The following is a 26727-nucleotide window of genomic DNA, read 5'->3' as shown; positions in this document are numbered from 1 at the left end:
TTTGAAAAAGGGTTTAATGGATATACTTTATTAATATGGTGTTTTGAACACTGAGATATATGATTTAAGTCTCACAATTACTCTAATATACACATTTACAACAACAGTCAAAGCAGCAATTACGTCAACTCACTGGGAAAAGAACAAAGTCTACCCAAGCAGCACTTTGGTTAAATTATAAAACAAGGTCCTCAAGAGCACTTCAGCAGAAATTAAATTAATTCAGAACACATTCAGCTGCTAAACTTTGTACTGGCATCCAAAGGCAGACGAGTCATTCTTGGAGGGGGAGGCACCCCGTGGTCTCACAGCCTGGAACACCCAGTTGGCCGTCACCGGACCATTTCAACCATCTCACGACCAGTGGGAGCTGCCGGAGTCAGTCAGTCTCATTACAGATGCCAAAAGCAACAGGCAGGTCATCACTATTTGGCTTATAAAGACATAACATTTTATTTCTGCTGAAGTCATCCAGATAAGTGAATCTTGTAAATACAAGAAAATGTAACCCAACCAAAATTCTATGTGCTTTCCACTGACAAGGGTAAGTGAACAACCGAAGTGCCAAATACAAACAAACCCATGTTTGTATTTAACTGTTTGATGTTAAACTGTAACCATTCCTTCTCCTCGCCCTGCTTTGGCTTGTTTTCTTGCTGTCATATTACCATGAAATAAATCCTTGTCCTTTCTTAGAAAGGAAACTAAATGTCCCTTCTGATATTGAGGAGTTCGCAAAGGCCTAATCATTCTCTGCCAGGATTCTTAAAAAAAAAATCAAATTCTATTTAGATTATGTGCTAATAATTCTTTAAAGAAAGTAGTTTTTCTTTTTTGAACTTGAGAAAAGTTCACATCATAGAGTATAGAGATTCTAAACTGATCCCTTCAAAAATTAATTTTTTTCAGAAAAAAATGAGTAAGATTTTGAAGCACTTCAGAAATACAAAAATCTACAACAAACAAACAGTTGATAGAGAGCAGGACTGCATTTACTTTTGAATATACCAGGTACTTAGGAACTTATACTTGTGAAAAATCACAATGATTTTAAGAATATCTTGCCAAATAAATGTTGCCAAATAGTTTGGCAACCCATTGTTACAGATGACTTATACACTACATACAAATGAAAAGGCAAACATAAATTACAATGGATTTAAGTTTAATTACATTAATATAATCTACACTATACCTATAGCCTCATGTTAATAACCACATGGCAAATTCACAGTTATAACTAAAAAACCACATTTAGAACAGTCCTTTTTTTTCACTACTATTTGCATAATTCCTTGTAATAGGCCTAGAAGCCCAATACATGTAAGTTTATTATCTCTTGTGGATTACAATAATCTACAAATGATATTTTAACATTGTGGCTTGAAAAACAAACACCAATATGTTTTTACGCTCAAGCAAAGTTGACTGATTTCTGCTTTTTGAATAAAGCAGAGCAAAGTCCACCCATCCCAGACCACGGCTGACACAACCCTACAAATCCCTCTTGGTTAAACCTGGCAATCCACCTCGGTGAATTAGTGACTTCTGAGCTTGATGACATCACTACTACCCTCAGTTTTTAAAGTAAAAGAGAGGAATACTAATGTGAAGAATTCAAATCAGAAGTGAAACCTACATTTTCAGAACGTCATTTTGTGCTTTAGAGTTTTCGTCTGCTTGTTACTTCATAATTTCTCCATTCTCCTAAATGAAGCTTCAATATTTAGGTTCTGGGACCTAACTCAGCAAGAGCAAGAAAGTTTCCCAGTTGTCTTAGCCTACTTTTGGATCCTCACTTCCCAGACAATGAACAGAAGACAGTTTTCCTTCCTACAATGTTCTTTACTTTCACCAACCTTCCTTGAAAATAATTTAAAAAATTCAAATATTTCTTTGTCACCTTTTTTATCAAATGAAAATTCCTGATTAATGTATGCAGCAAACCTTAAGATTTATTTTCTTCCATTCCCAAAAAGGTGAGAAGGTGTGAACATTTATACTGGGCCCTCTTCCTTCTAACAAACCTTTAAATAAAACATAAAGACAGAAAAAAACTCAACCATAAAAACCCAAAGTGGAAGGAATAGACTAGACCAACTTGACCTTCTCAGTTTCTTTTTTTTGTTGTTGTTGGTTTCTACAATAAAACTTCATGTCATTCCTAACACTCAGCATTTTTCTCACATCCTATTATTTTATTTGCAAATTACCACAGAGCAATGTAGCTTCAACATGCTGGTCTGCTTCAGCGTTTTCTCCATAACTGACCTGCCATAAAATAGTTCCTCTGGCTATTTTCAATCTATTTCTTCACCTGCCAATAACCATTGGTTCTCCACTATAAAGCTGTCCTCTGTCTGTCAAGAGCCCTTGGGATAAACATATTAATAATTTAAAGCTCACTGGTGAAGGAGCTACACAAGATTGTTCCCTTTAATTCTCTATTACTCCATATGTACATACGCACATACCCCCACAAATATAACTTACATTGTCTGCAAAATAAACTGCAGATATAATTTCAAACACTCATGTAGAGATTCACATTTTAACAGCAAACTTACATGCAGATATAGAGAAGTATAGTTTTACATTCCTAAACTACATTAGCAAGCTGAAAATATAGAATGCTTTAATGATTTAGATTCATTCTTTGCTTTAGATCTTAGAAATAAGCAAAAAGAAGACATAAACTTCACGCTGTATCTGTCATATTATCAGACAATGTGATTATTTCTACTGACAAATTATCCAACTTGCTTATTCTATACAAAAGGTGATATAAACACATTACATATAAAACACAAAACACCGAGTTACAGATAACAAGTAGAAACTTTATACAAAATACTTGATACCATCAGTATTGAAGTTTGTATAGCTTTGACCAAAAGATTCGGCCTGTGCGTACTCTTCTGATATAAAGGAGTAGTCTTTATATCTATATAACATTCTTAGCTACAGAAAAAGAGGCTGGGGTCGGGGGATGACCAAGTACACAGTTGACATTCATAACTGCACTGTTGTAAATATGCATACAACTTAGCAGTGCCATATTCTCTGAATTAATGTCTTTTGCCTTGTGAATTTTACCAGTAAGTGGTTCAGAATACACACAGAACTCTGTTTTCACACTTACTCCTTGGTAGAATTATTAAAAATAGATGCACCTAACACATTGCAGAACAGTCAAAATATCTGCTAGTTTTGAAGAATTTGAAGCAAGAATCCGTTCAAATGAATAAAGAACAGAAATGATCAGAAGAAACTCATAGCTGCCTAAGAGTTTTAAAAATTAGAAATTTAACATTCAGCAAGTGTGTCAAAACCACTCTTCATTGGCTCACTCAACTTAAAGATTCACCACAGCTGAATCACACATATATTTACACTATGTACAGCTGAACATAAATATGAGTTATTTATGAAAAACTACTATATAAATGGTTACTTGGTTTACACTAACTTGTGTACTGGTCTAGTGAGTCACAGAATGACCCTGACAGGTGACATGTTTGATCTAGTAAGTTTCTTGACATACTCAGTGGAAAACAGTTTCACAGAAATTCAAAGTCCCAGCAAGCAGTCAGGCCCATCGTCCACTGGAGGCAAAGCTTCTGCTGAATGAGAAATTGATCTCAGAGTTCTTGTATTTCCCCCAGGCACCAAAAGGCACTACTACTGCAGTACTGTTGTCTTCAGTACCAAACTGTATTGCCTGCAAGGTTTGGCAGGAAGGAAGACAAAAACACAGGAAATCAGAGTCTGTGCAAAAGGATATCATTGCTCCTCTACAAGGCTATAAACTCACTCAAAACACAGTTACTGGGGTGCATGGGTGGCTCAGTCAGTTAAGTGTCCAACTTCAGCTCAGGTCATTATCTCACGGTTCGTGAGTTCAAGCCCCACATCAGGCTCTATGCTGTCTGTTTCAGATCCTCTGTGCCCCTCTCTCTCTGCCCCTCCCCTGATGTTTCTCTCTCTCTGTGTTAAATTTTAAAAAATATAGTTTTGAACCCAGATACTTCACCATGGTTTGTCATTCATTCAACATGTATCAAGGTCCACACATTTTATTAGATTGCACATGGAATAAGAGATGACTCTCCCCCCACACCAAACAACCATATTAACTATATCCCACTGAAGCAATTTTGGCAACAGAAATACCAAAGACCAGGACACAAGATATACAGCTCTTGAAGAAGAATATAAAGCATTTAGCACAGGGACTAATACAAGGTAAGAATTCAGTGCTAGTTCTTACCTAGCAATTCTGCATCTAGGAATTTAGCCTAAAAAGTAATACCCTAAGGAAATGGACGTATATAAGACATAATAACAATAAAGTTTATATGATTCCTACGAAATGGAAAAGTGGCATAAACTAAATTTCCTACAGTAGGAGAATTATAAATCGATTTTAGGGACTAATTCAAACAGGAAATGACATAGCATTATAAGAAGTGCTCAGGATTGTATTCAACAGCAACTGTATTTGTTTTTAATTAATTAATTAATTTTTTAAGTCTTTTTTTTAATGTTTATTTATTTTTGAGAGACAGAGCATGAGCAGGGAAGGGCAGAGTGAGAAGAGACACAGACTCCAAAGCAGGATCCAGGCTCCAAGCTGTCAGCAAAGAGCCTGATGCAGGGCTCAAACTCATGAACCACAAGATCATGACCTAAGCCGAAGTTGGCCGCCCAACCGACTGAGCCACCCAGGCGCCCCAGCAAATATATTTTAAAGAAATTTACAGCTTGAAGCCAAAACTGTGAAGGGTTGATAAAAAATATCTGATATAAAAAGCATCAAAATACTAAAAAGTTTTACAAACAAATTGAAAGACAAAAAATATATACTTAACATACAGGAAGTTCTTTGAACAAATGTGAAAAAAGACAAACATACCTATAAAAGAATGGAAAAAAGCTATCCACAGACAAGAAATACAATGGCTAACAAACCTGTGCAAATGTTTAGTTTCACTAACAAAGATGCAAACTGCAAACACTAAAATTTGATTTTTTTTCCTATCAAATTGGCAAAAACCTATGATAAGAATTTGGAGAAACAAACTTTATAAACATACTAGAGAAAAGTGTAAATTGGAGTATCATTTCTAGAGGGCAATTTGGCAAGCTTATTAAAAGCTTTAGATGGGGCACTGCGGTGGCTCAGTCAGTTAAGCATCCAATTCTTTCTTTCTTTCTTTTTTTTTTTTTACTGTTTATCTATTATTGAGACAGAAACAAAGCATGAGCGAGGGAGGGACAGAGATAGAGAGGGAGACACAGAATTCGAAGCAGGCTCCAGGCTCTGAGCCGTCAGTACAGAGTCCAATGCAGGGCTGGGACCCACAAACCGTGAGATCATGAACTAAGCCAAAGTCGGACATTTAACCGACTGAGCCACTCAGGTGCCTCAAGCATCCAATTCTTGATTTCAACTCAGGTCCTGATCTCACAGTTTGTGGGTTCAAGCCGCATGTCAGGCTCTCCACTGATGGCGTGGAGCCTGCTTGGGATTCTTTCTCTCTCATCTCCAGCTCTTTCTGCCCCTACCCCTCTCAAAATAAACAGTATATTCTTTTCACCTAGCAATTTTAAGAACTTTACCTAAGAAAATAATACATGAAGGAAGCATGTATGTACAAAGAGATACAATAAGGTTTACTCAGTGCTCCCCTCCATAAGATAGAAAAGTGAACATAAACTAAATTTGCTGATTAGGGGAACTAGTAAATGAATTATGGTATACAAATATAGTGGAATACCACACAGTCACTAAAATATCAGTGCCTGTGTTAATGAGAACACACGTATCTCAAAACAGGTAGGTGAAATCAGGAAAGAAGTGATCATTCGCGGAAGTGGGTTCATTTCTTAAATCTCATGAACATACATAGTAACCAAGAGAATAATTCATGCTCATCCATCTATTTTCAAGCAAATAAAAGTAAGGTCTTTTAAAGTAAGGTCTCATGTCTTATAAATATTAGCACATAAAGTTTGGGCTAAATATGCCTTCCCGGTTGCAAACGTAAAAATTAGGAAATGTAAAAATAGCTATTAAATTAAAGCATGTCTCTAATGATTAAGCAATGGTTATAACTTAAAAGAGCTATTGACCCAAACAGAATATTAAACAGCACATGGAAATTTTGCATTTTATTCATTGGGTATTACTGGGTATCCCCAGTTTTAGCTCTAATTGACATACTAACACATAACCTATCCATATACCTTTTTAAAGTTGTTTGGGTTTTTTTTACACACCCATTTTTAAAAACCAGAAGTCGCCTATGCTATAGTGTTCCTCTACTGGATACTTATTTGAAACAGTCTAGTTTGGTCCAGTGGTTAAATTCAGAAGCTTAGCTGTCTGGGTTTAAAGCCCAGTTCCACAACTTGATAGTTTTATGATCTTGAACAAGTTACTTAACATCTCAGCCTCTGTGCCTCAGTTTTCCTCATCTGTGATAAGGGATAGTACTAGCTGTAGCCTCAGAAGGTTACTGTGATGATTCCATGAGTTACATACATATGAACAGAAGAATGTCTGACACATACTGATACTATTACTATTAACTATTATCATATTACTGTCTTTTCAAGATGTGTATAAATCCAAAAAATAAACATAGCACATTCCTTGGCACACTAGTTTCACTTAACTACTTGGGAGAATTGTAAAAAAATTTTAAATTGGAAATATTATGAGGCGCCTGGGTGACTCAGTCAGTTGAGCGTCTGACTTCTGCTCAGGTCATGATCTCACAACTTGTGAGTTCAAGCCCCACGTTGGGCTCTGTGCTGACAGCTCAGACCCTGAAGCCTGCTTCGGATTCTGTGTCTTCTTCTCTCTCTGCCCCTCCCCTACTCGCTCTGTCTCTCCCTCTCTCTCAAAAAATAAATAAAATCATTTTAAAAATAAAATAAATTGGAAATATTATGGAGTCAAGTGTAAGTCATTGTAATAGTAAAGCTAAAACACAACATTTCACAGAAATCTCAAGCCTGTGGCAGCCCCTCTAGGCTGGACCCGTTCTCTCCTCCTCTCCCCCACCCGCAGTCGGGACTTTTCTAGCAGAGGCTCTGCTGTGTCACCTGTTCAATCACTGCGTGGGCTGCTTCATTGGGATCATGGCACTGATTGACAAAGTCGCAAATCTCTTGGCTGTTCACCATGAAGTTAATTCCATCCGTAGTGAGGACCAGGAAGCTGTCATCGGCATGATGGAGCTGCAGTCAGAACCAAATGCATAGACTCAGTCTGTGAATAATCTTCAAAGTTCACAAATTTTTTTGTTTGCTGAGTGGTCATCTCTGTTTAAAAGCTTCACAGTACAGGGGCGCCTGGGTGACTCAGTTGGTTAAGCTTCCAACTCTTGGTTGGGGCTCAGGTCATGATCTCACTCATGGGAAGTTTGAACCCCGCATTGGGCTCTGCACCAACAGTGTGGAGCCTGCTTGGGATTCTCTCTCTCCCTCTCTCTGGGTCCCTCCCTTGCTCATGCGCTTTCTCTCTGTCTCAAAAACAAATAGAAAAAAATTTTTTAAATGCTTCATAGTGAAAATGGAAGGCTTATGTTTTGGAAAAAATTAGCAACATTTAGCATCAACCACCAAGGACAAACCTGACATTTACTCGGTATCACCACAAAGGAAGAAGCTAGATAACCAAATGATGAGAGCATGTTCTAACGGTGGACAGCACTTTCTCTGGAGCCAGGCTCCCTGGCTTTGAAATCTGCCTCTACTTTTTGGCTAGGCAAACATAGGTAAGTTCACCTATGCTCTAGATTTGTTTTCTCTATAAAATGGGGGAGTAGTAGCTATTCTGAATAGAGCTTGGCACAGAGTAAACCCTATGTTAAGTATCTGTTCGACAAAATGAATATAAGTGAACTAACTAGAAGACATCATTCAATTAACAATCATTTGCTGCCATTGTTGGAAGCCTACACTATACTGTGGTAGGTACTAGCACATGCAGAGAGGGAAGTGTCAGCTCACAAGTGGGTGTGTGCTGGAGGAAGTACAGTGTAATGAAGGCACTGATTAGTAGCATACAAAAGATGTCAGAGAAACTGGGGCAATTAGTTTGGTGGAAAAGGGAAGTGAGGGTCAAATTCCAAGTGGTAGGGACTGGGTGATCATGTATAGGGATGAAGGGCAGTAGAACCATTCAACCAGGTGAATTCCAGCACCAGGTGAAGTAAAACCAAACCTCATTTCATTGTACAGTAGGCCAGTATCTTATTTTATTTGAAAAGTTCACATCCTTCCATAAACAACTCCTTTCTTTTTTTTAATTTTTATTTATTATTGAGAGACAGAGAGAGAAAGCCTGAACATGGGAGAAATGGAGAGAGGGGGAGACACAGAATCCAAAGCAGGCCCCAGGCTCTGAGCTAGTAGCACAGAGCCCAATGCAGGGCTCAAATCCACAAACCGTGAGATCAAGACCTGAGCCCAAGTCAGACACTTAACCAACTGAGCCACCCAGGTGCCCCACAACATGACTTTTGAAAAGAGTAGTTTAGGGGCACCTGGGTGACTCAGTTGGTTAAGCAGCCGACTTCAGCTCAGGTCATGATCTCACAGTTGACCAGTTCAAGCCTGCGTCGGGCTCTGAGCTGACAGCTTAAAGCCTGGAGCCTGCTTCAGATTCTGTGTCTCCCTCTCTCTCTGTCCCTCCCCCACTTGTGCAAACTCTCTTTCTCTCAAAAATAAATAAATAAACATTAAAAGCACGGTAGCAGAACTTTGAAATGCCAAGTCTGCTTTAGGTCCCCATTGGGCTTTGTGCTGACAGCTTGGAGCCTAGAGCCTACTTCAGATTCTGTGTCTCTGTCTCTGCCCCTCCCCTGCTCGTGCTTTCTTTCTCTCTCTCAAAAATATATAAACATTGAAACAATTTTTTAAAATAATAAAATAATTAAAAAATTAAATATAAAATAAAATAAAAGTCATGTTGGCCAGGGGACATCTGAGTGGCTCAGTCAAGTGTCTGACTCTTGATTTCAGCTCAGGTCATGATCTCATGATTCGTGAATGGAGCCCAAGTCGGGACTCTGTGCCGACAGGACTGGGCCTGCTTAGGATTCTCTTTGCTTCTCTCTCTGCCCCTCCTCCCCACACACACTCGCTCTCTCTCTCTCTAAGTAAATAAATAAATAAACTTAAAAAAAACAAGTCATGTTGGCTGTAATAAGGATTCTAAGACGTCTGCAGGTTCTTCGTTACCTTAATCCTCTTTGTTTCTGGTTCTGCTATCACACCGCTGGTTTTAAGATCCAAATCTCCAAGACTCCTTGTCATTGCAAGTCTGCCATTCACGTGAGGCTGTCCCAAACTATTCCAAGCCACAAAGCCACCACATTTCTTGATCCTGGTCCAAGAAAAAAGAAGATCATGATATGATACCCCAGAAACAAAGTCATAGTTAAACTTAAGATGAAACCAGTTTAAAATTCAAGGTTACATTTCTATCTTGAACTATAAACATGATCTTCATAGAATGATCAGTGGAGTGGTACCTTTCTTTTTCATCTTTTCTTTCTGGAGTATGGTCAATGGTCAGCTTCATGGATTTTCCTTTTCTACACAAAATAGCCCGGCTGTCCCCAACACTGGCTACAACCAGCTCAATACCATCTCTCAACAGGGCTACTGTTGCAGTAGTCCCAGAGGTCAGAAGCGTTGCTGCAAACGTTATGAAAAAGAAGGTAAGTCAGTGACAGTCAAATGACTGGATATGGAATTTTTATTACAAAATAAAACACAGGCATGTTAAACTAACACTGAAATGTATCATTCTAACTTAACTACAGCTATGCAAGTAAAATGAAGATGAACTAGGTAAGTGAGAGCATGCAGAGAAAGAAGTATTTAATTCAGTAACAAGGCTCCATGCACACAGAAAAAGTTGCTAACCTAATTTGGTAAAAAGTGCATCACTGCCTCCAAAATGGCTTCTCTTTATATAAAGTAGAACTGACTTGAACTTATAATAATTATGACAGCCTGTGTCTACATTAGGTGTCAGGATTAAAAGTATTACATTTTAATGAGATTGGCTAATACAGCAGGATGACCTTTAGGTCTATGAGCCCATTCAGGCAAGCTGACTTTTCTGTAATCTATGCACTCAGAAGATTTTCTCTTCCCGTTCTTACTCCTATCCTGTGAAAGTATTATCAGTTAATAAGCTAAGCAAGAATGCCAAGGGCATACCAGCTGCTCTTAAAGTGCTATATTTTATATTCTTTCCTTCTACAATTGTTCTAATTTTATAAATGTTCACCAAAAAACCCCCAAAGGGTTAAAGGTTTGCATTCTTTTCTATTTATCTTTGTCCTCCCTGCACATGAAACAAAGTTACAGCCATCATTATATTAGGAAAGTATGGGAGGGTAGAGAGCCAAGTTCATTCTAGTTTCCCACATGCTTCCTGCAATTCTCATTTAATCTTCCCTGACCAAAATCAAAATGAAATGTCACTTGGCTTGAGGTCGCCATTGTTTCCTTCATCTAATCCAAACTGCATTTTGCATCTTTCTTTGATTCATTCTAAGTGTCTGCCCTAATTTCTTTATCACTTGTTAGCATTTTTGAAGGTGCATTGAGCCTTGCCAAAAGTGAGAATAAGTGAAAAGTGAAATTAAGGGCTAAAAAGTAAAGCAAACTGGAAGAAACTGAAAAAGATAACTTATTTAAAGCAGGTATTATCTTCAATAGCATGGGTAAATCTTTAAAGCACTAACTAAAGTATTCAGGTGGTCACCCAAAGAGTCTTCTACAGAGGTAGGCTTAGGACAAATCACATGCTACTGATTTGACTGAATGAGGTTCAATCTTTCCAATCTTTTTTCCAAAAAGACAATTTTAAAAATTTCATCAGTAATGCATTTTGGAAGGACATATATATTTATATAGATATTTATTCCAATTGGTATATTAAAATGCCTGCTTTAATCAGAAAAGTAAAATGGACAATACATTAATAAACCCTACTTAATCTTTTATATCCATGCTGAATCTAATTTATTGAGAAATAGCATTTATAGTTGCACTATCTTCCCATTTATCTTTTGATTTTGGAACTGTTGTGCAAGGTAATATCTCAGGAATGTTAAAACATATCATATATTTGTCACTGTAAAACATAAATATCTTAGCATAAGTATCAGTGATGTTTATATTATAAAAGTCAACTTTTGAGTTTTCCCAAAACATTATGTGATGGAATCTTCACAGTTTCACTACTGTGGTTTTTTCCAATGATGAGAAGAGCCAGGCAAGAGAACACAGGCATTTACTCAGATGCTACCCGTCCAGGTAACTTAGTACTCCTCTCCTTTGTTGAAATGGTCAGCAGCAGCTTTTTTAAAAAGCGGTTTTTAATTAGTTACACCAGAAGAGTTAAAATTTCAGAAACAAAAACTTCCAAGTTTAGCTGTTTAGGATTCTATTGTAATTCAGGGCTCTGCCCGCTAGGAATTTAAAAGAGCTTGATTTTGGGGGCGCCTGGGTGGCTCAGTTGGTTGAGCATGCTCAGGTCATGATCTCACAGTTCCTGAGTTCGAACTCAGCATCAGGCTGTCTGCACTCAGCGCAGAGCCACCTTCAGATCCTCTGTCCCTATCTCTTTCCATCCCTCCCCCACTCTCTCCCTCTCTCTCACAAATAAAAGAGCTTGAGTTTTAACAACCCATCTTTATACAGTTCCAAAATCCCAGATTTATGGGAAAGTTTTCAAAACTAACTGTTGATTCTGGCTTGCTAAGCATCTAAGAAATAAGTATTAAATAAGCATTTATTTCATTTAACATTTAATACGGAAGTAAAAATTCTCACTTTTTGCCCTAATAACAAAACTATAAAACTAAGACATCTTTCAATAAGGTCTTAACACTCACTGGACATTTCCTACTGCAAGTCATCTCAACTAATGGGACAAAGAGGATGTGGGAACCTTCCAGTAGTCCAGGCTAGGAACCGCTGGACTCCTTCACCTGGGACAAAATTAAGCAGATTTCTCTTTCCACTGAAGCCCCGCATATAGTGTCCACGGGCTCCAGGTCTAGAGCTGCTGACCGGGCACAGTTCTCTGCCACAAATAACACGCACAGAGGCAAATAGGAAATTCACCCAGGAATTGTGCTCAAACATTACAAACCTGCAACACAGGGGAGGGCAGAGAAAGAGCTGCAAAATAAGGGCAAGGGTTTTTATTTTGGTAAAAAGTTCACTAGCAAATTATATAATATCCCAGGAGATGCCAAACCAGCAATTCCGAGACTCGGTTTGCCTAAGTTGATGGTATTTTGTAGTTGAGTGTATTTTTTCATCAGAGTAAACCCTCTTAGTTTTACAGCCTCCCAAGGCAGGAAAAACTATATACAAACACATGTATACAAAACACATATGTGGTACAACTCAGTCACACATCTATATACTCATTCTCTCTGTCTCTCTCTCTCTCTCTCTCTCTCTCTCTTACACACAGTCCTGAAAAGTAAATCAGTAACTTTACTGAGTTGAAAAAAAAAAAAGACCCTGTCAATTTGTTTGGTGCCAATATCAGAACTATCCCAGTAACTAATAGGAAAATTCATGGGAAGAGCAGTGAATAATTTGTATCTGACAAGTCACAGAGGATGTGAACTACAGGATACCACCAAATTGCTGGGATTTAAATGTGTATCAGGAAGGAATCAAAGCACCTCCTATGCCAGATAAAAGAAGTGACATATTTGTTAATGACGCTTGATGCATTTTTTGGAGTAGAATGATTAATTTAAATTAATTATTTATATATAAGCTAGTAAGGCTCTTGAGCGCTAATACATGTTTCTAAGTTTATGTAATTCATAAAATGGGCATTTCTGCAGCTCTCTCTTTTCCCCAGTGTTGCAGGTCGACATATCAAAAGAAAAATGATCAAGATTTTGAATGGCAACATAAGAGTAAAAGCTATACTTTTCAAAGTGTAACCCCTGGCAATTATTAGTTACTGTGCAAACAATAATCTGTATAAACCAATAGGGTTTCAATATTTATTAAACATGGGTGTTCTGGACATGTAGGACTCATGAACACCAAAATCAAAGGAATGAGCTGAAGCAGTAACAGGACAATAAGCATCTTTCCCATGTTGTCCCTATTGTTTTTCCTTCCGGCTGTCCCCGGTGTAAGAAGTGTACTCAAGAACACTGCCTTTCTAACCCTGGTTATTTTGTAGACACCGGATAATGTGAGGAGCATGGAAGTTTCCAGTGGGACTCACGATGCTGGCACCAACATCTCACGCTCTGGTCATCAGAGCAAGTCTTCTCGTTCTGATCCATTTGTCTCTTGGGGAGCTTTGCAACTTTCAAACCTTATGCGATCTAGAAACACTTGGAAGAGTTTCTAGGATATGAAGGATATGATCTCAGTTTTCTACCATCCCATTTAAGTGATAGTTTGTTCATCAACAGTAGAGTAATGGGATATCATTTGAATTTACTGGCTGGTTTCATTGATTGTAATAATATATATAACTGGCATAAATCAAATACAAAAACATTTAATGACGATGATGAAATCAGCTTCATTCATGAATTCCTTATGAGCTTCATTCATAAATAAGGGAAATTTCAAAATGTGTCAATAACAAATCAATAAATATAGCCAGCAATTTTGTAAGGGCGAGATTCTTGCTGTTTCTTGTAGGTGGCACTCTGATTCTATTCTCAAAGCACCCATTTTAAACTGAAATAGTAACTATTTTAAATGCTAATGGGATAATTTGAAGCACTGTATGCAGATGTGACAGCTTTAGACTAAAGTCTTGAAGAGAGGAAAACGTTTTATGTTCATTTTATTTCTTTCACTTCCCCTCAAGAACGCTAATATAGTATAATTGAGGGTTACTCCTCCCATTTATACCCCCAAATTCCACCATTAGTGATTCATTCTTAGGTTTTCACCAGTTTCTTTTAAGGCTTCCTCTACTTAAAATTTAAATCCACTTAGCAGTGATAATTCATTAAAACATATATATTACGCTAATAATCTGGTTAAATTAGCTCCAGGATAATCAAAAAATAAATCATAATAACTTTGGTGAGTGGGACACCTGAGTAGCTCAGTTGGTTAAGCATCCAACTTCTGCTCGTTAAGCATCCAACTTCTGCTCAGGTCATGATCTCATCGTTGGTGAGTTCAAGACCCGCATTGGGTCTGTGCTGACAGCTCAGAGCCTGGAGCCTGTTTCTGATTCCTTGTCTCCCTCTCTCTCTGCCTCTCCCCATCATGTTCTGTCTCTCTCAAAAATATTTTTAAAAAATAACTCTGCTGAGAAAGAGTAGGCATGGAGATCAGTTCAGTCCAAATAATTACTGAGTGCCTTCCAGATTCTATACAGGGTGCTGTATAGAGAGCATTGGAGCATTGGAGATTCAAAATGAATAAGCCACGGTCCCTACCTTTAAGCCACTCACCAGAAGCGTTCAAGGACAGGAAATGGGACTAATACTGATAGAAAAGGAAAGAGAAACTGGAGCAGGCAATCTGCGCTTACTTCCCCATTTTGTTTAACTAGCACTGGGTCCTACCTACAGCTATGCTAAAAGGAATCTTATCCACTCTTATAATACTGGTACGGCTTCAGTTCTTACTAAACACCAAAAAAAAGTGCTTTTACTTTAAAGAATAACTTTGAAGTCTGAAACAGCATATGTTCTTTTAATCCACAAATTGAAAAGTTAAACAGTTTGCAGTTTTCTATCTTCAGTGGTTTTAACATATTTGATAAAACAGGCCCCAAATACCAAAAGGAAATTTTTAACAAGATTGAAAGCCTTGGCAACTTACTAAGAATAAATCTTACAGTTATTTTCAAAATACTTATTTAAAAACACACACACACAGACCAAGTGATCTATAGGAATACATACAAAATGAGATTTGAGAACAACAAGGTCACAGCAGACCCCTTTCTTTTAGCAGCGCACTAGGTATCATTCTGTCGTGCTCCACTATACTTGCAAACAAATAAACGGCCATTAAACAAAATATAAATTTTAGAATATCTTATGAAAGGTCCGAGATCACTAATTCAAAGCATTGAATGGATGAGCTCAATTAAATAAGTACAATTTAAATTTCAAAATTAATTATATTTTTATGATTAATTTGCACAACTATCTGATCATGAGTAAGCCACCTTTAGAAAGTTTCTTTTAAAGTAGGCAAGTTAAACAAATTCTTTTCCTAAGTTCAAAATTCTCTTTAATTATACTAATTATTTAATAAATGAAAGGGCTCCTCTCATATTTTGCACCAAATCTATCAGTTTAAGCATCTTAGTCAATTAGATCCTTTACAGAAGGGCTGAGTGCACCCATAAAGGGTTAATGTTTTGATTGTCAGCCACATGCCCAGGGTAAACTTGTCTTCTTCTGAAACCTTGCCCAGTAAGGGCTACCTGTTTATAGAACGGCCAGGGTGCACACCTGCATCACAGCCAGCAAACACTGTGGTGTGAGATACAGCCACCCTGGTCATGGACGAAACAAGGGCACACCAACATTCAGAGTTACAAAGATAAAACTCTGTTTTATTCTTCTCTTACACACTTTTATCCAGCAGGGACAAGAGCTAATCTTATACCTAAAATTTACCTTCTCTCAACCTCTCTTTTCAAAGGTAAGGAGCCAGCTGGAAGGGAGAAGGTCCAAAGGCATTAAGAAGAGAAAATGGGCCGAATCAATCTATCGACAAGAAAATAAATCCCTGAAGAAAGAGAATGGATTCTCATGCTTCTCCAAGTACAGTGATGGTAAGGCTCTCAAAAAACGGTAGGGAAAATCTCAAAAGATGGCAGATGGAGCCATCCTAGTCACCTTCTGTAATCTTTATCATTAACTATGCCCATGAGAGAGACCACTGTGGGTGCCAGGAAAATCCCAGCCGTCACTCTACAACTGGCCTCATCTGCAAAACGAGGCAAATTTCCATCCCTCTGCTCTCCTACTGAAAACCATGAAATGTTATTTCTGTGATGCTTTAACTTCCTTTAAATAAAAAGATGAACCAAACACAGATTAATATTACATGATTCATGGGGCCTCTGGGTGGCTCAGTCGATTAAGCGTCATACTTTGGCTCAGGTCTGGCTCGGGTCATGAACTTGCTTCTGTGAGTTGGAGCCCAGTGTTGGGCTCTGTGCTGACAGCTCAGAGCCTGGAGCCTGCTTCGGATTCTGTGTCTCCCTCTGTCCCTCTGTCTCTCACCTGCTTGCACTCTGTCTCTATTTTTCTCAAAAATAAATAAAAATTTTTTAAAAACTTTAAAAACATATTGCATGATTCACTTTCAAATCAGTTATGAGGTCTGTATTGTGTACATTTACATGGTTGCTGCAGAAGTTTTCAAGATTACCTTTATGAGCAAAAGATTTTGGGCCAGCTAACTAGAAAACACTAGGTACATTTTTCTGAAAGCTTTTGATAAATTTAGTCAAAATAAGAAATCTTTTACTTTCCAAATTTAAGGAATTTGGAAATTTTTAAATTGAGCTGACATGTCCTTGTGTTTAACAAATAAAAACAAAAATATCACCAGTACCACAAAGCTGCAAAAGCGGGCTTTTTTAGAAGTGAGAGAAGGGCACCTGGGTGGCTCAGTCAGCTAAGCGTCCGACTTCGGCTTGGTCAGTTCATGAGTTCGAGCCCCACATCAGGCTCTGTGCTGACAGCTCAGAGCCTGGAGCCTGCTTTGGATTCTGTGTCTCCTTCTCTTTCTGCCCCACCCGAATCACGCTCGCTCTCTCTCCCTCTCTCAAAAAATGAATAAGCATTAAAAAAAAAAAGTGGGAGAAAACAGATCTTCCTTCTAATTAAAGCAATGCATATTAGTCATTGTCTTTTCTTATTTAGGACCAGTTAGCAATTTTTTTCTTGTCTTCTATCTGGCTAAACAAGATTACCCAATAGTATATTTCAGTACTTGCTCACCAGATTCAACTAAAAAACCAAAACAGTAAACCCTCTCGTAGTATGGTCCTTTTGTCCATGAAAATAGCAATCAAATTTTTTAAATTTCAAATCTTTTTAAAATTTAAATTCAATATCAGAACCATTTTAGAGCTTCAATTTTTGAAAATGTCTCCAATATACTTCATTTAAACGTGAGGTACTAATATTACCCTGGATTCCAAACAGCATTTAAATTTATTCCTTATATAAAATCACTTTCAACATAAGCATCCTTACAAATAAATTAACATTAAAATGCCCACCCCTAAAGGGCTGAAATGGTTTCCTCTGTACCAGACATTCCCCAGCCCCCAGGAACGGGACTGTTTTACTTACCATCAGCAGACAGGTGGGCATGCTTTGCAAAGGCTTTATCTATTTCTAGAAAAGCCAAGGTCAAAACAGTTTCCAAGTTCTTCTCCTTAGGAAGCAAATCCCTTTGAGGGGAGAAAAAAAAGAGTCCCAAAGAATCATTTTATAATAGGTTTCTCTGCTTCCTCTAGCTAGCTGGCTAGCTGTTACTCCATATAATGGACTTTCACGGTTTGCCTTTCAGATGGATGCTTAAAATCCACAGATTAACAAATCAAATTAGGAAATAGCTAAACACAGAGATAAGCCTTTAAGAACAATAAAACTAAAGTCCAAGTCTCTATCCTTAAAAGATTAATCTAATCCTCTCTATCCACAACCCTGAGAGGTCAAGAGTTCCTTCATATTAAATTAAGCCCAGGGGGGCGCCTGGGTGCCTCAGAGTTAAACAGCTGAACTCGCTTGGGTCATGATCTCACGGTTTGTGGGTTGGAGCCCCACATCGGGCTCTGTGCTGACGCTAACTCAGAGCCTGCAGCCTGCTTCAGATTCTGTGTCTCCCTCTCTTTCTGTCCCTTTCCCACTCTCACTCTGTGCCTCTATGTCTCAAAAATAAACAAATATTGGGGAGACTAGATGGCTCAGTCGTTTAAGCGTCTGACTTCAGCCCAGGTCATGGTCTCACTGTTCAAGCCCCGCAACGGGCTCTCTGCTGTCAGTGGAGAGGCTGCCCCTGTTCCTCCTCTACCCTCCCCCACAAAAAAATAAATAAAAAAAGAAACATACATTGTGTAATAACCATCAACTATCAGTAATAAATGACATGCTTAAGCTACTGCTTGTTCCTAAAACAACAGTATGGAGTCACTCAAATAACTAGGCTAACCTAATGTCTCAGCAAAAAGCTTAACGTTAAACATGAACAGTGAAGAAGTGAGTCATTGTACGTACATGATGCATTTCTCCATGTGGGTGTGACAGAAATCGGCGGCTGCAGGTCCTCCGTGTCCATCATACACAGCAAAGTACAGGACCTCATCTGTCAGCTGAGCGCTGTCATACCTGTCCTCATTCTCTTTTCGTTTGCCAATATGCGAGGCGCAGCCTACGTTTTCCAAGCTGATTTTGGGAATCGGCTTGCCATACTTAATGCTGGGCGGTAGCAGAATCGGCTCGTCAATGCGGTTATCCCAGATCCCAAAATTGTCCCAGGTGGCTGGCCGCCCACTCCCATCTGGGTCGAACCGCGAACACCTAGGCTCCGAAGTGGAGCTGTGGCACGTGGGCGTCACGCGCCGGTCGTCCTGCAGAAGGCGGGAGCTCAGCAGCACCCTCCTTCTCACCTGGTTCCCGCCGCTTCTGACCAAAGTAATTAAGGCAGCTGTTGACATAACTCAACTCCAAAGGCCTCGGGAACGAGGGAAAGGTCAGTAGAACAATAATGGCACGTCTTCAAGAAAAATGATGCAACTGAGGACAGAGAGAGATGCAACAGAGAAAGAGAGAGAGACTGTCAGTAATTTTATATGTAACTGATGTATCATTGGACATTACCAACATGTAAGGCCATAAAGAATATGGCACCTAACACCCTGCTCCTACCAATAGCAGATCAGAAATGAATTGATTTGCCTACCCCTTTCACATTGTTTAAATTCTATTAAAATGTCACAATGTATATATATCATATAGAGCAAGTGTTTCTCAAACTTTAACCTATAGTCACCTGGGGGAATTGTTCAAATGCAGATTCTGGGGGCGGCTGGGTGGCTCAGTTAGTTGAGTCAGACTGTTGACTTTAGCTATGGTCATGATCTCACTGTTGGGGTGTTTGAGCCGAACATCAGGTTCTGCACTGACCAACCGTGTGGAGTCTGCTCAGGATTCTCTCTTTCTCCCTCTAGTTCTCTGCCCCTCCCCCACTTGTGCACAGACACACAGACACTCTCTCTCAAAATAAATAAGTAAACAAACAAAAAACAAATAAAATGCAGATTCTGATTTAATCTGTCCAGCGTGGAGCCTGAATTCTGCATTTCAAGACAGCAAACTGCTGACCCAGCAGGCCTATACTTTGAGTAGCAAGAATATAGAACATGGGTGTAAGTAAATAGTCTTCCTTCATGAACTCCATGGCTCTGAAAAAAAGGCAGGGGCAAATGTTAACAATAACAAAGTGTGTAAAGAAGGAAAGAAGTAAGAAAAGTAACTGGTTAATAGAATAGTTATGACTGTTCTGTACTAAAAGTGCCCAAGTTTTAGCAAAGACACAATCTAGGCTCTAAGTTCTATTTTCTTTGAAGATTTGTCAACTTAAATTTGAAGATTTGTAAACTTCACATACTTCATTATTATGGTTAACGTAGATTGGTTCATGCAAACATTCCCATAGGCTCCGGGATAAGCCATTTCTGATGTGTGGGATTGAAGGGCACTCGTTTGTGACTTAAAAACAATGGATCTATGGGAGCCTGGGTGGCTCAGTCGGTTAAGCATTGGATTTCTGCTCAGGTCGTGATCTCACAGTTTGTGAGTTCGAGGCCCGCGTTGGGCTCTGTTCTGACAGCTCAGAGCCTGGAGCCTCCTTCCAATTCAGTGTCTCCCTCTCCTCTGCCCTTCTCCCACACGTGGTCTCTCTCTCAAAAATAAATAAACATTAAAACATTTTTTTAAAAAAAGAAGCAACTGATCTATGCATTTATCCTAACAGCTGCAGGTCTCCTCTGGACAAGCCCAGCAGCCCAGCCCTTCTACGTCCTACCTGCCGACCACTGCAGCAGGAACAGCGCCTGATACTAGACTAGCTGTCTTTGAAACTATTACTCTCTACCCCATGTCTGGACTCTGTCCCGAAGCCGAATCCAAAGGCCTCCCTTGGGTATTGTCAGGGGGAATTCCTACATCCCTGCAGGAAGAGCTGTGTTTTTGGCAGTTTTCCACACAAATACGGTCCTAAGCAAGAATTCAACTCCACAGTACTTTCTTCTGTTCCTTTATGTATTAGAAACCAACTTGAAAATATTTGCTGGTGCAGGGTATGCAGGTATTATATTAGGCTCAATCATATGTTTGAATTATTTCCTAATAAAAGGTGAACTTGAAAAACTATGTCTCAGCAAAAAGCACAAACATACACACATACAAAAAGCCCAACTTGAGTGAGCCCAGAAGTAAATGCATTAGAGATTTCAAACAATCACTGTCAAATATATTTTTGGAAAACAGTCTAGCTCTGTATCAGCCATTACTCCTTTCAGTAAACAAAACAGTAGAAGGAAAGGATGAGGTTCCAAAGAGCACCCTTAGATATCTAGGGCATAAGGACAACATATGAGCCCTGTCTTCACAGAATTTACAATAAATATGGCCTCCCAAAGAACGAATGTATCATGGAAGAGTTAGGAGGCCATTCCTTCTTGGCCTTTTAGTTAATATCATGTATAAAATGCCAGAACTCACCATTTTATGACAATATTAGGGGTGAAGGAGACATACTATCTCTGGTTATTAAGTATCAAAGAGAAGCAACACATTAAATTACAAAAAAAAAAAAGGTGTTTATAAAGGTAATGACTTGTGAAGAAATTTCAGGCCATAATACAATCTATGCTAGAGAACTAAGTCCTAATTATTGATAGAGATAATTCACAAAGCAGCTTTATGCCATAGAGAAAAAAACAAAAGTTTTAAGATACATTTCTTAGAAACCATTTATATTTGAAGAATACACCAGCAATTAGTGAAGCACTATACTTTTTTTTAAACTAAGGATAACTGACAATACATTATATTAGTTTCAGGTGCACAAACAATATAATGAGTATTTTTCTACAAGCAAAGCACTATTCTTTTGGCTTCAGTCTGAAATCATGTGTGCCATATTTGGCCTTGGGCTATTTTGCAGTTGCTTACCTACTATAAACAAGAGTTCTAGATTTAAAAACAAATATTGAATAAAAAAATTTTTACAGCTTTTCTAGGTTACTCTTGTCTTTCTTCTCCCTTTCTCTCTCTCTCTCTCTCTCTCTCCTCCAAAACTCAAAAAATAAAACAGAGCTGCATTTTAGCAGGAAACAAATATCAACTGAAAACAAGAGTGAAATAAAATGCAAGTTGGGCAGTTTCTTTAACCCTGCATGGACTAAAATTAATCATCAACCTGGCCTTCTTTGTCATTTATTATTTGCACAATCATCTCAAAAGTAAGCAGAATAGTCATAGGAAAACATTTATTTTATAACGGATTCTACTGGCATGGATGAAATGTGAGCTAGATATATAGCTAGCTTACAAAACTAGATCAGCACCGTTCATGCAAGCAGGTGACACTGTGTATTTCCAATACCATAAAACTAAATCATATTAATCGCTATATTCCTGGGGAAACAATTCAAAGAGGACCTCTGTTCTCAAGCTAAATAACAACTTTGAGTTAAACCAGCACATCAAGAAAACTTTCCTCCAGAAATTCAAAAACGTATCAGCCATTCGCTGCCCCCAGTTCTCCAGATGCCCATGGAAATGACTACACACTGACCAGTAGACAAGAAAGTATAATTTATGATGTGAAAAAACCCCAAAACCTGCAAAAAAAAGTACCAGTGTTCTTCATAACAAAAAGAATGGAGACCTGACAAACAACTAAGAGTTATGTTTATTATTTGTCAGCTCAGCAATTCTAAATTGGCATGCATTTATCGTTCTGCAAACTAAAAAAGTTATTCAGGAATCTTTTATGTCAATCTCTCAATCAGAAATCAATACTTGCTTATATTTTTATTAACCATTTTAAAATTTATATTTAAGCTTTTTTATATTTTTTATTGTTTATTTTGAGAGAGAGAGAGAGAGACAGCATGAGCTGGGGAGGGGGCAGAGAGAGAGAGAAACACAGAATCTGAAGCAGGCTCCAGGCTCTGAGCTGTCAGCACAGAGCCCGATGTGAGGCTTGAACTCACGAACTGCACAGTCATGACCTGAGCTGAAGTTGGATGTTAAACTGACTGAGGCACCCAGGTGCCCTTATATTTAAGCTTTGAAAGTACAAGTCATCCAAAAGAGTCAAAGGGCAGAAGTAATTCTGCTTGAAATCCATCTAAAGAGGAAAATGCCAAGGCAAAAGTTAAAGAGCACAAGAACACATTACCCACACATCATATTCTACTAGCAAAAATAAAATATAAAAACTATGCTAAGCAAGAAAATAGAGAATTTGATTGGAATCCTAGTGACAGAACAGGTTATACATATCAGCAACCTGAACTATATTGATAGTCATATATCAAAAGGAAAAAGAAAATGGATCATCTTCCTTCTAGACCAAACTTTTCCATAATTCCTTTTTATTTCCAAACAAAACAAATATGCATGAACCATAAACTTACTTTAATCACATAATTTTTTTAAATGTGAGTACACATACATATATATATATACACAGAAACCCAATATAGTCTACATATTGTCAATAAAGAAATGCCAAAACCATGTTCTGTTTTCATCATTTTCACATTGATTTTTGTGACCAAGACTTCTCCATCTTCCTCTTTAATGCTTTAACAGTTTAATCTGATACTTTAAAGTCCTGACATAGGGGACACCTGGGTGGCTCAATCAGTTAAGCATCCGACTTCAGCTCAGGTCATGATCTCACAGTTCGTGGGTTTGAGCCCCGCGTCAGGCTCTGTGCTGACCGCTAGCTCAGAGCCTGGAGCCTGCTTCAGATTCTGTGTCTCCCTGTCTCTCTGCCCATCCCCCACTCATGCTGTCTTTCTGCCTCTCAAAAACAAATAAACATTAAAAAAAAAAAACTTTTTTAGGTGCTAGCATAGAATTCTTGCCCAGTGAAAAATGCTGGTGCTTGGTTTAACAACTCTCACTGGCAGGAGGGATTCTCAGCAAAGAGAGTAAAATTGGAAATGCAGTGTGAGACCATGAGAGTAGACGGAGATTCTGCATGAGGGCGCTGCTGAAAACCCACATCCTGAGAGCAGGAAATCTCAGGTGAAATGCATCAGGAATGAAAAAAATGCATTTGGTTTGTAGTAAACTTTTGAAGTACATATTTGATTTAAAAATAAAAGGTGGTGAAGAAAAGCCACATATACGGCTATGAGATTGCTATGCCAATTTTACATTTTCATCTCACTACCATTTTGTAATCCCTCAATAGTTTAAACACCTCAGGGCTGTCCAAATTTATTTTTGGAAAAGAGAGGCACTCACTGTCTCTGGCAGGAGGGTGCACTTGGGAGTTGAGTTAAACTGTTGACTGTTGAAAGCAAGTCAAAAGGGAGATTTATGGTTGTAACTTTGAACACATGCCAAAATTATTCAGGTGTTGTAAGGTTCAGTTTACAGAAAGCTGATAGGTCTATCCCTCCAGCAAAAATATTCAAGAAAGTATTCATATTTATCCAATATAAAGCAGCACTCAGGTATCTTTACATCAGTAACTTACGCAAATGAAACCCAAGGTCATTTTAATATTCTCAAAGCCAATATTTCTTTTATCTACTTTTTTAAAGACAACCACTGCAACTCAATACATTCAAATGGTATGGAAACCTCCAGAAAGTATTTCAGGAATGTGGACTCCAATCTCTTCTTTATCAGTACTCTGCTAGGAGAAAGCAAAAGAAATTGTAATCTACATAAGGGAAACAACGACCAAAAAACCCCAAAGGATTCCCCTTAGGTTTGATGTGAACATGTTTGGATGTGTGAATAGAGGAAAGAATGTGGAAGCAGTGAAAAGTACTCAATGTTCTAATTCCATAGATATCTTTTAAAACATCTTAGTTAATGTAGGCACAGAAGGCACAGACCACATTCCAAACCTGTACCTTGATACTTTAAGAATTTTCCTTTATATTCTATACTACATCAACAGGCCTTTTCTTTCCTCTTCTCTAAGATTCCAGTCAAGAGAGGTGACTGTGCTGATTGTCAATAGAAAGTGACTAAGGTTGAAAAAAAAAATCAATACAACTCAAAAATTATAACTATTTTATTACCTAGTGGTGTATCCGTTCTTCTCTAATACCACAAAACCACTACTCTTTTTTCACGGCCATTATAATCTGTCCCTTTAGTCACTCCTACTGAAACCGACAATCTATCTCATTCCTTGCTCCGCACTGGAGGAGAGGGGTGCAAAAAGCTGAAGAGGCCTTGCTGTTCATTTTCAGCCTGAAGCTCAGAAAGGCCGGTGAAGCTTTAGAGACTCCAAATTCCCCGGCTATTTTCATCGGAGTCTCGTCTTTGTCGCCTCCTATGAAATCTACAATAAAGCGGCTGCTAAGAAAAAAAAAAAAAAAAGGCATCACCAGCCACAAGGACTCTCCTGGCAAAGCAAAACCCACATCCTCAGATCGACAGCAATCAGGTCTCTGCATCCTGCTCTGTTTTGATCCCCTGACATGCTCACCCTTGGACAGTTCAGAAGCCTGGGCTCACCAGTAGCCCGTGTGACACACCGTAGGAAGCACACCTCCCGCCCGCGCAGCGCTGCAGATGGTTGGGCTCCCCCCAGCACCTTCCGCCACCGGGTCTCGGCCTCCCAATCACCATCTCTCCGAACAGATCCTGGGTGTCGCCACGTCTCCCTCACTCCGGCCGCGTGTGCGGCGACGACGCGGCGCTGACCCTTGTAGCATCCTAGAATCAGGGTTTCCAGCAGGGCGACCCGGAGCTTCGCTACCGCGAAACGCAAACGCGCAGCCTCCGCCCTTTCCACCACCCAGTCCACGGTCTCTCCTTCCTTCCAACCTTGTCCTACTTCACTCGCTTGGGTGGCGCCTGCAGCTTACAGTTAAGTTCAAGGCCGAGCATGGGTTTCTCAGCAGGAATCGCCTGCTGCCCGCCGCGCAGCCCGGGTGGGCCCAGCCGGGACATGCTATTCATAACCTCCAAAGGGAAGAACCTGGTGCACAGAGAACCCAGACACTGTCGGACTGGGGAATTTAAACCTACATTTCCGCTCCCCTCCCTGACGAACCCTCCGTTTACTCTCCATTCCACGGACCCGGTGCGGTGGGATGTGACCCTGCCTATAAATAACATCATAACCTGTTAGAAATAAATGAAGTGCATTCTCTAGGCTCTTACCTCCCGATGGCTATGTCTCTGGAAATTTTCTAATTAGTTAATGGAGGGCAGGGAAGGGGCTTTCCTGGTGGGAAAATAAGATTGCCTTCCCCGATGTTTCTGATTTCTGGAGCAAGCAGCTAGAACAGCCAGCCACTGGCTCTCCTGCTGGAAAATCTCGAGAATTTTTCTCCTGCAGTGAGCCACAGGGAGAGGGGGAAGCCTGTTCGCGCTGACTGACTGAAGCTCTGGCCAATCCGGGCTCGGAAAAGGCGGTGCGCCGGCCACGGGTCCTTGATCTCAACCAATCATAGATTCCAACGGGACCAAGCCTCTCCGCAACTACAATTTGGCTTGGCTGACTTTTAGCAGCGCTCGGTAGAGCGACGTCGACTTGGGCCAGTAGCGGCTCGCAGTGAGATCCCGCCCTCCCGAAGACCTTGGCATTCCGGCCAATGAGGGGGGCGCCTGGGCATTGGGTGGGAACCGGAGGTCGGGTAGGTCAGTCCTCTGGTCTAGGAGTTGTGTGTGTCCCTTGTGGCAAAGGGGAGGTAGCTGTGACAACTAGGAAAGCGAGAACGAATGCCAACAGTTTGCCTGGGCAAAGAGGCCTGAAAGACATCTGGTTATATTGCTATTCTCTGGAAAACTCACAGAGCAATGTTCTTCGTGACTGAACAAGCGTCTTGTGATCCCTTGGGAATGTCGATTCATTCATTTGACAAAGGTTTATGGAGGACCTTTGTTTGCCAAGCACTGTGCTAAGCATTGGCACTACAATCCTGACACAAATAGACAAGATTTCTGCCTTCACAGAACTTACAGTCTAATGAGGAAAAGGAAACACACACACACACACACACACACACACACACACACAAGTAAATAAAGCAAATAAAACAATAATTACGTCAAGGACGGAAATAGACAAAATGTGGATATAGAGAATAATAGGAGGTTGACATTAGATAGGGTTGTTATAGGAGAACTTTATAAGAAGCCATCTAAACTGACACTTGAAGGGTGAGAAGGAAATCAATCAACCAAGGAACCTAAAAAGTGATGATTGTTCTGGGCAGAGAGGATGGTGGCACAAAGGTGGGAAGTCCTACAGTTTGACATTTTGGAAGAACAGAAAGAAGGCCAGTGTGGCTCTAGCACAGAGGGAGGGGGAGATCAACATGACATGAGTTGGGTGATACAGACAGAGGCCAGACCATACACCCACCTCTTGGAGTTGTCATTACATTTTCAATTTATTGGGACTCTATTGAGGCATGTTAAGCAAGAA

At 39.4% G+C, this 26727-nt stretch overlaps 1 protein-coding gene across 1 annotated transcript; it reads right to left on the bottom strand.

Annotated features, from left to right (window-relative positions):
- Positions 1 to 25658, bottom strand: PPM1K (protein phosphatase, Mg2+/Mn2+ dependent 1K). Its single transcript, XM_029943280.1, has 7 exons — positions 25458 to 25658; positions 18300 to 18818; positions 17373 to 17473; positions 9549 to 9714; positions 9256 to 9400; positions 7114 to 7248; positions 1 to 3721 (listed from the first exon to the last, which is right to left on the bottom strand). Exons 2-7 carry the CDS (start codon positions 18737 to 18739, stop codon positions 3590 to 3592), a joined length of 1119 nt encoding a protein of 372 aa, XP_029799140.1. The 5' UTR covers positions 18740 to 18818; positions 25458 to 25658; the 3' UTR covers positions 1 to 3589.
- Positions 25659 to 26727: the final 1069 nt, after the last annotated feature.

This window comes from Suricata suricatta, chromosome 1, assembly GCF_006229205.1.
Source record: "Suricata suricatta isolate VVHF042 chromosome 1, meerkat_22Aug2017_6uvM2_HiC, whole genome shotgun sequence".
NCBI classification, from domain to species: domain Eukaryota; kingdom Metazoa; phylum Chordata; class Mammalia; order Carnivora; family Herpestidae; genus Suricata; species Suricata suricatta.
The sequence above is the reverse complement of the archived record's forward strand: the minus strand, read 5'-3'. Positions and strand labels throughout refer to the sequence as shown.

Coding starts and splice junctions, on each gene's coding strand:
- PPM1K (XM_029943280.1), bottom strand. CDS start 18,739: ATGTCAACAGCTGCCTTAATTACTTTGGTCAGAAGCGGCGGGAACCAG. Junction 17,474..18,299: donor CACATGGAGAAATGCATCAT/GTACGTACAATG, acceptor CTCCCCTCAAAG/GGATTTGCTTCCTAAGGAGA. Junction 9,715..17,372: donor TGCCCACCTGTCTGCTGATG/GTAAGTAAAACA, acceptor TAACGTTTGCAG/CAACGCTTCTGACCTCTGGG.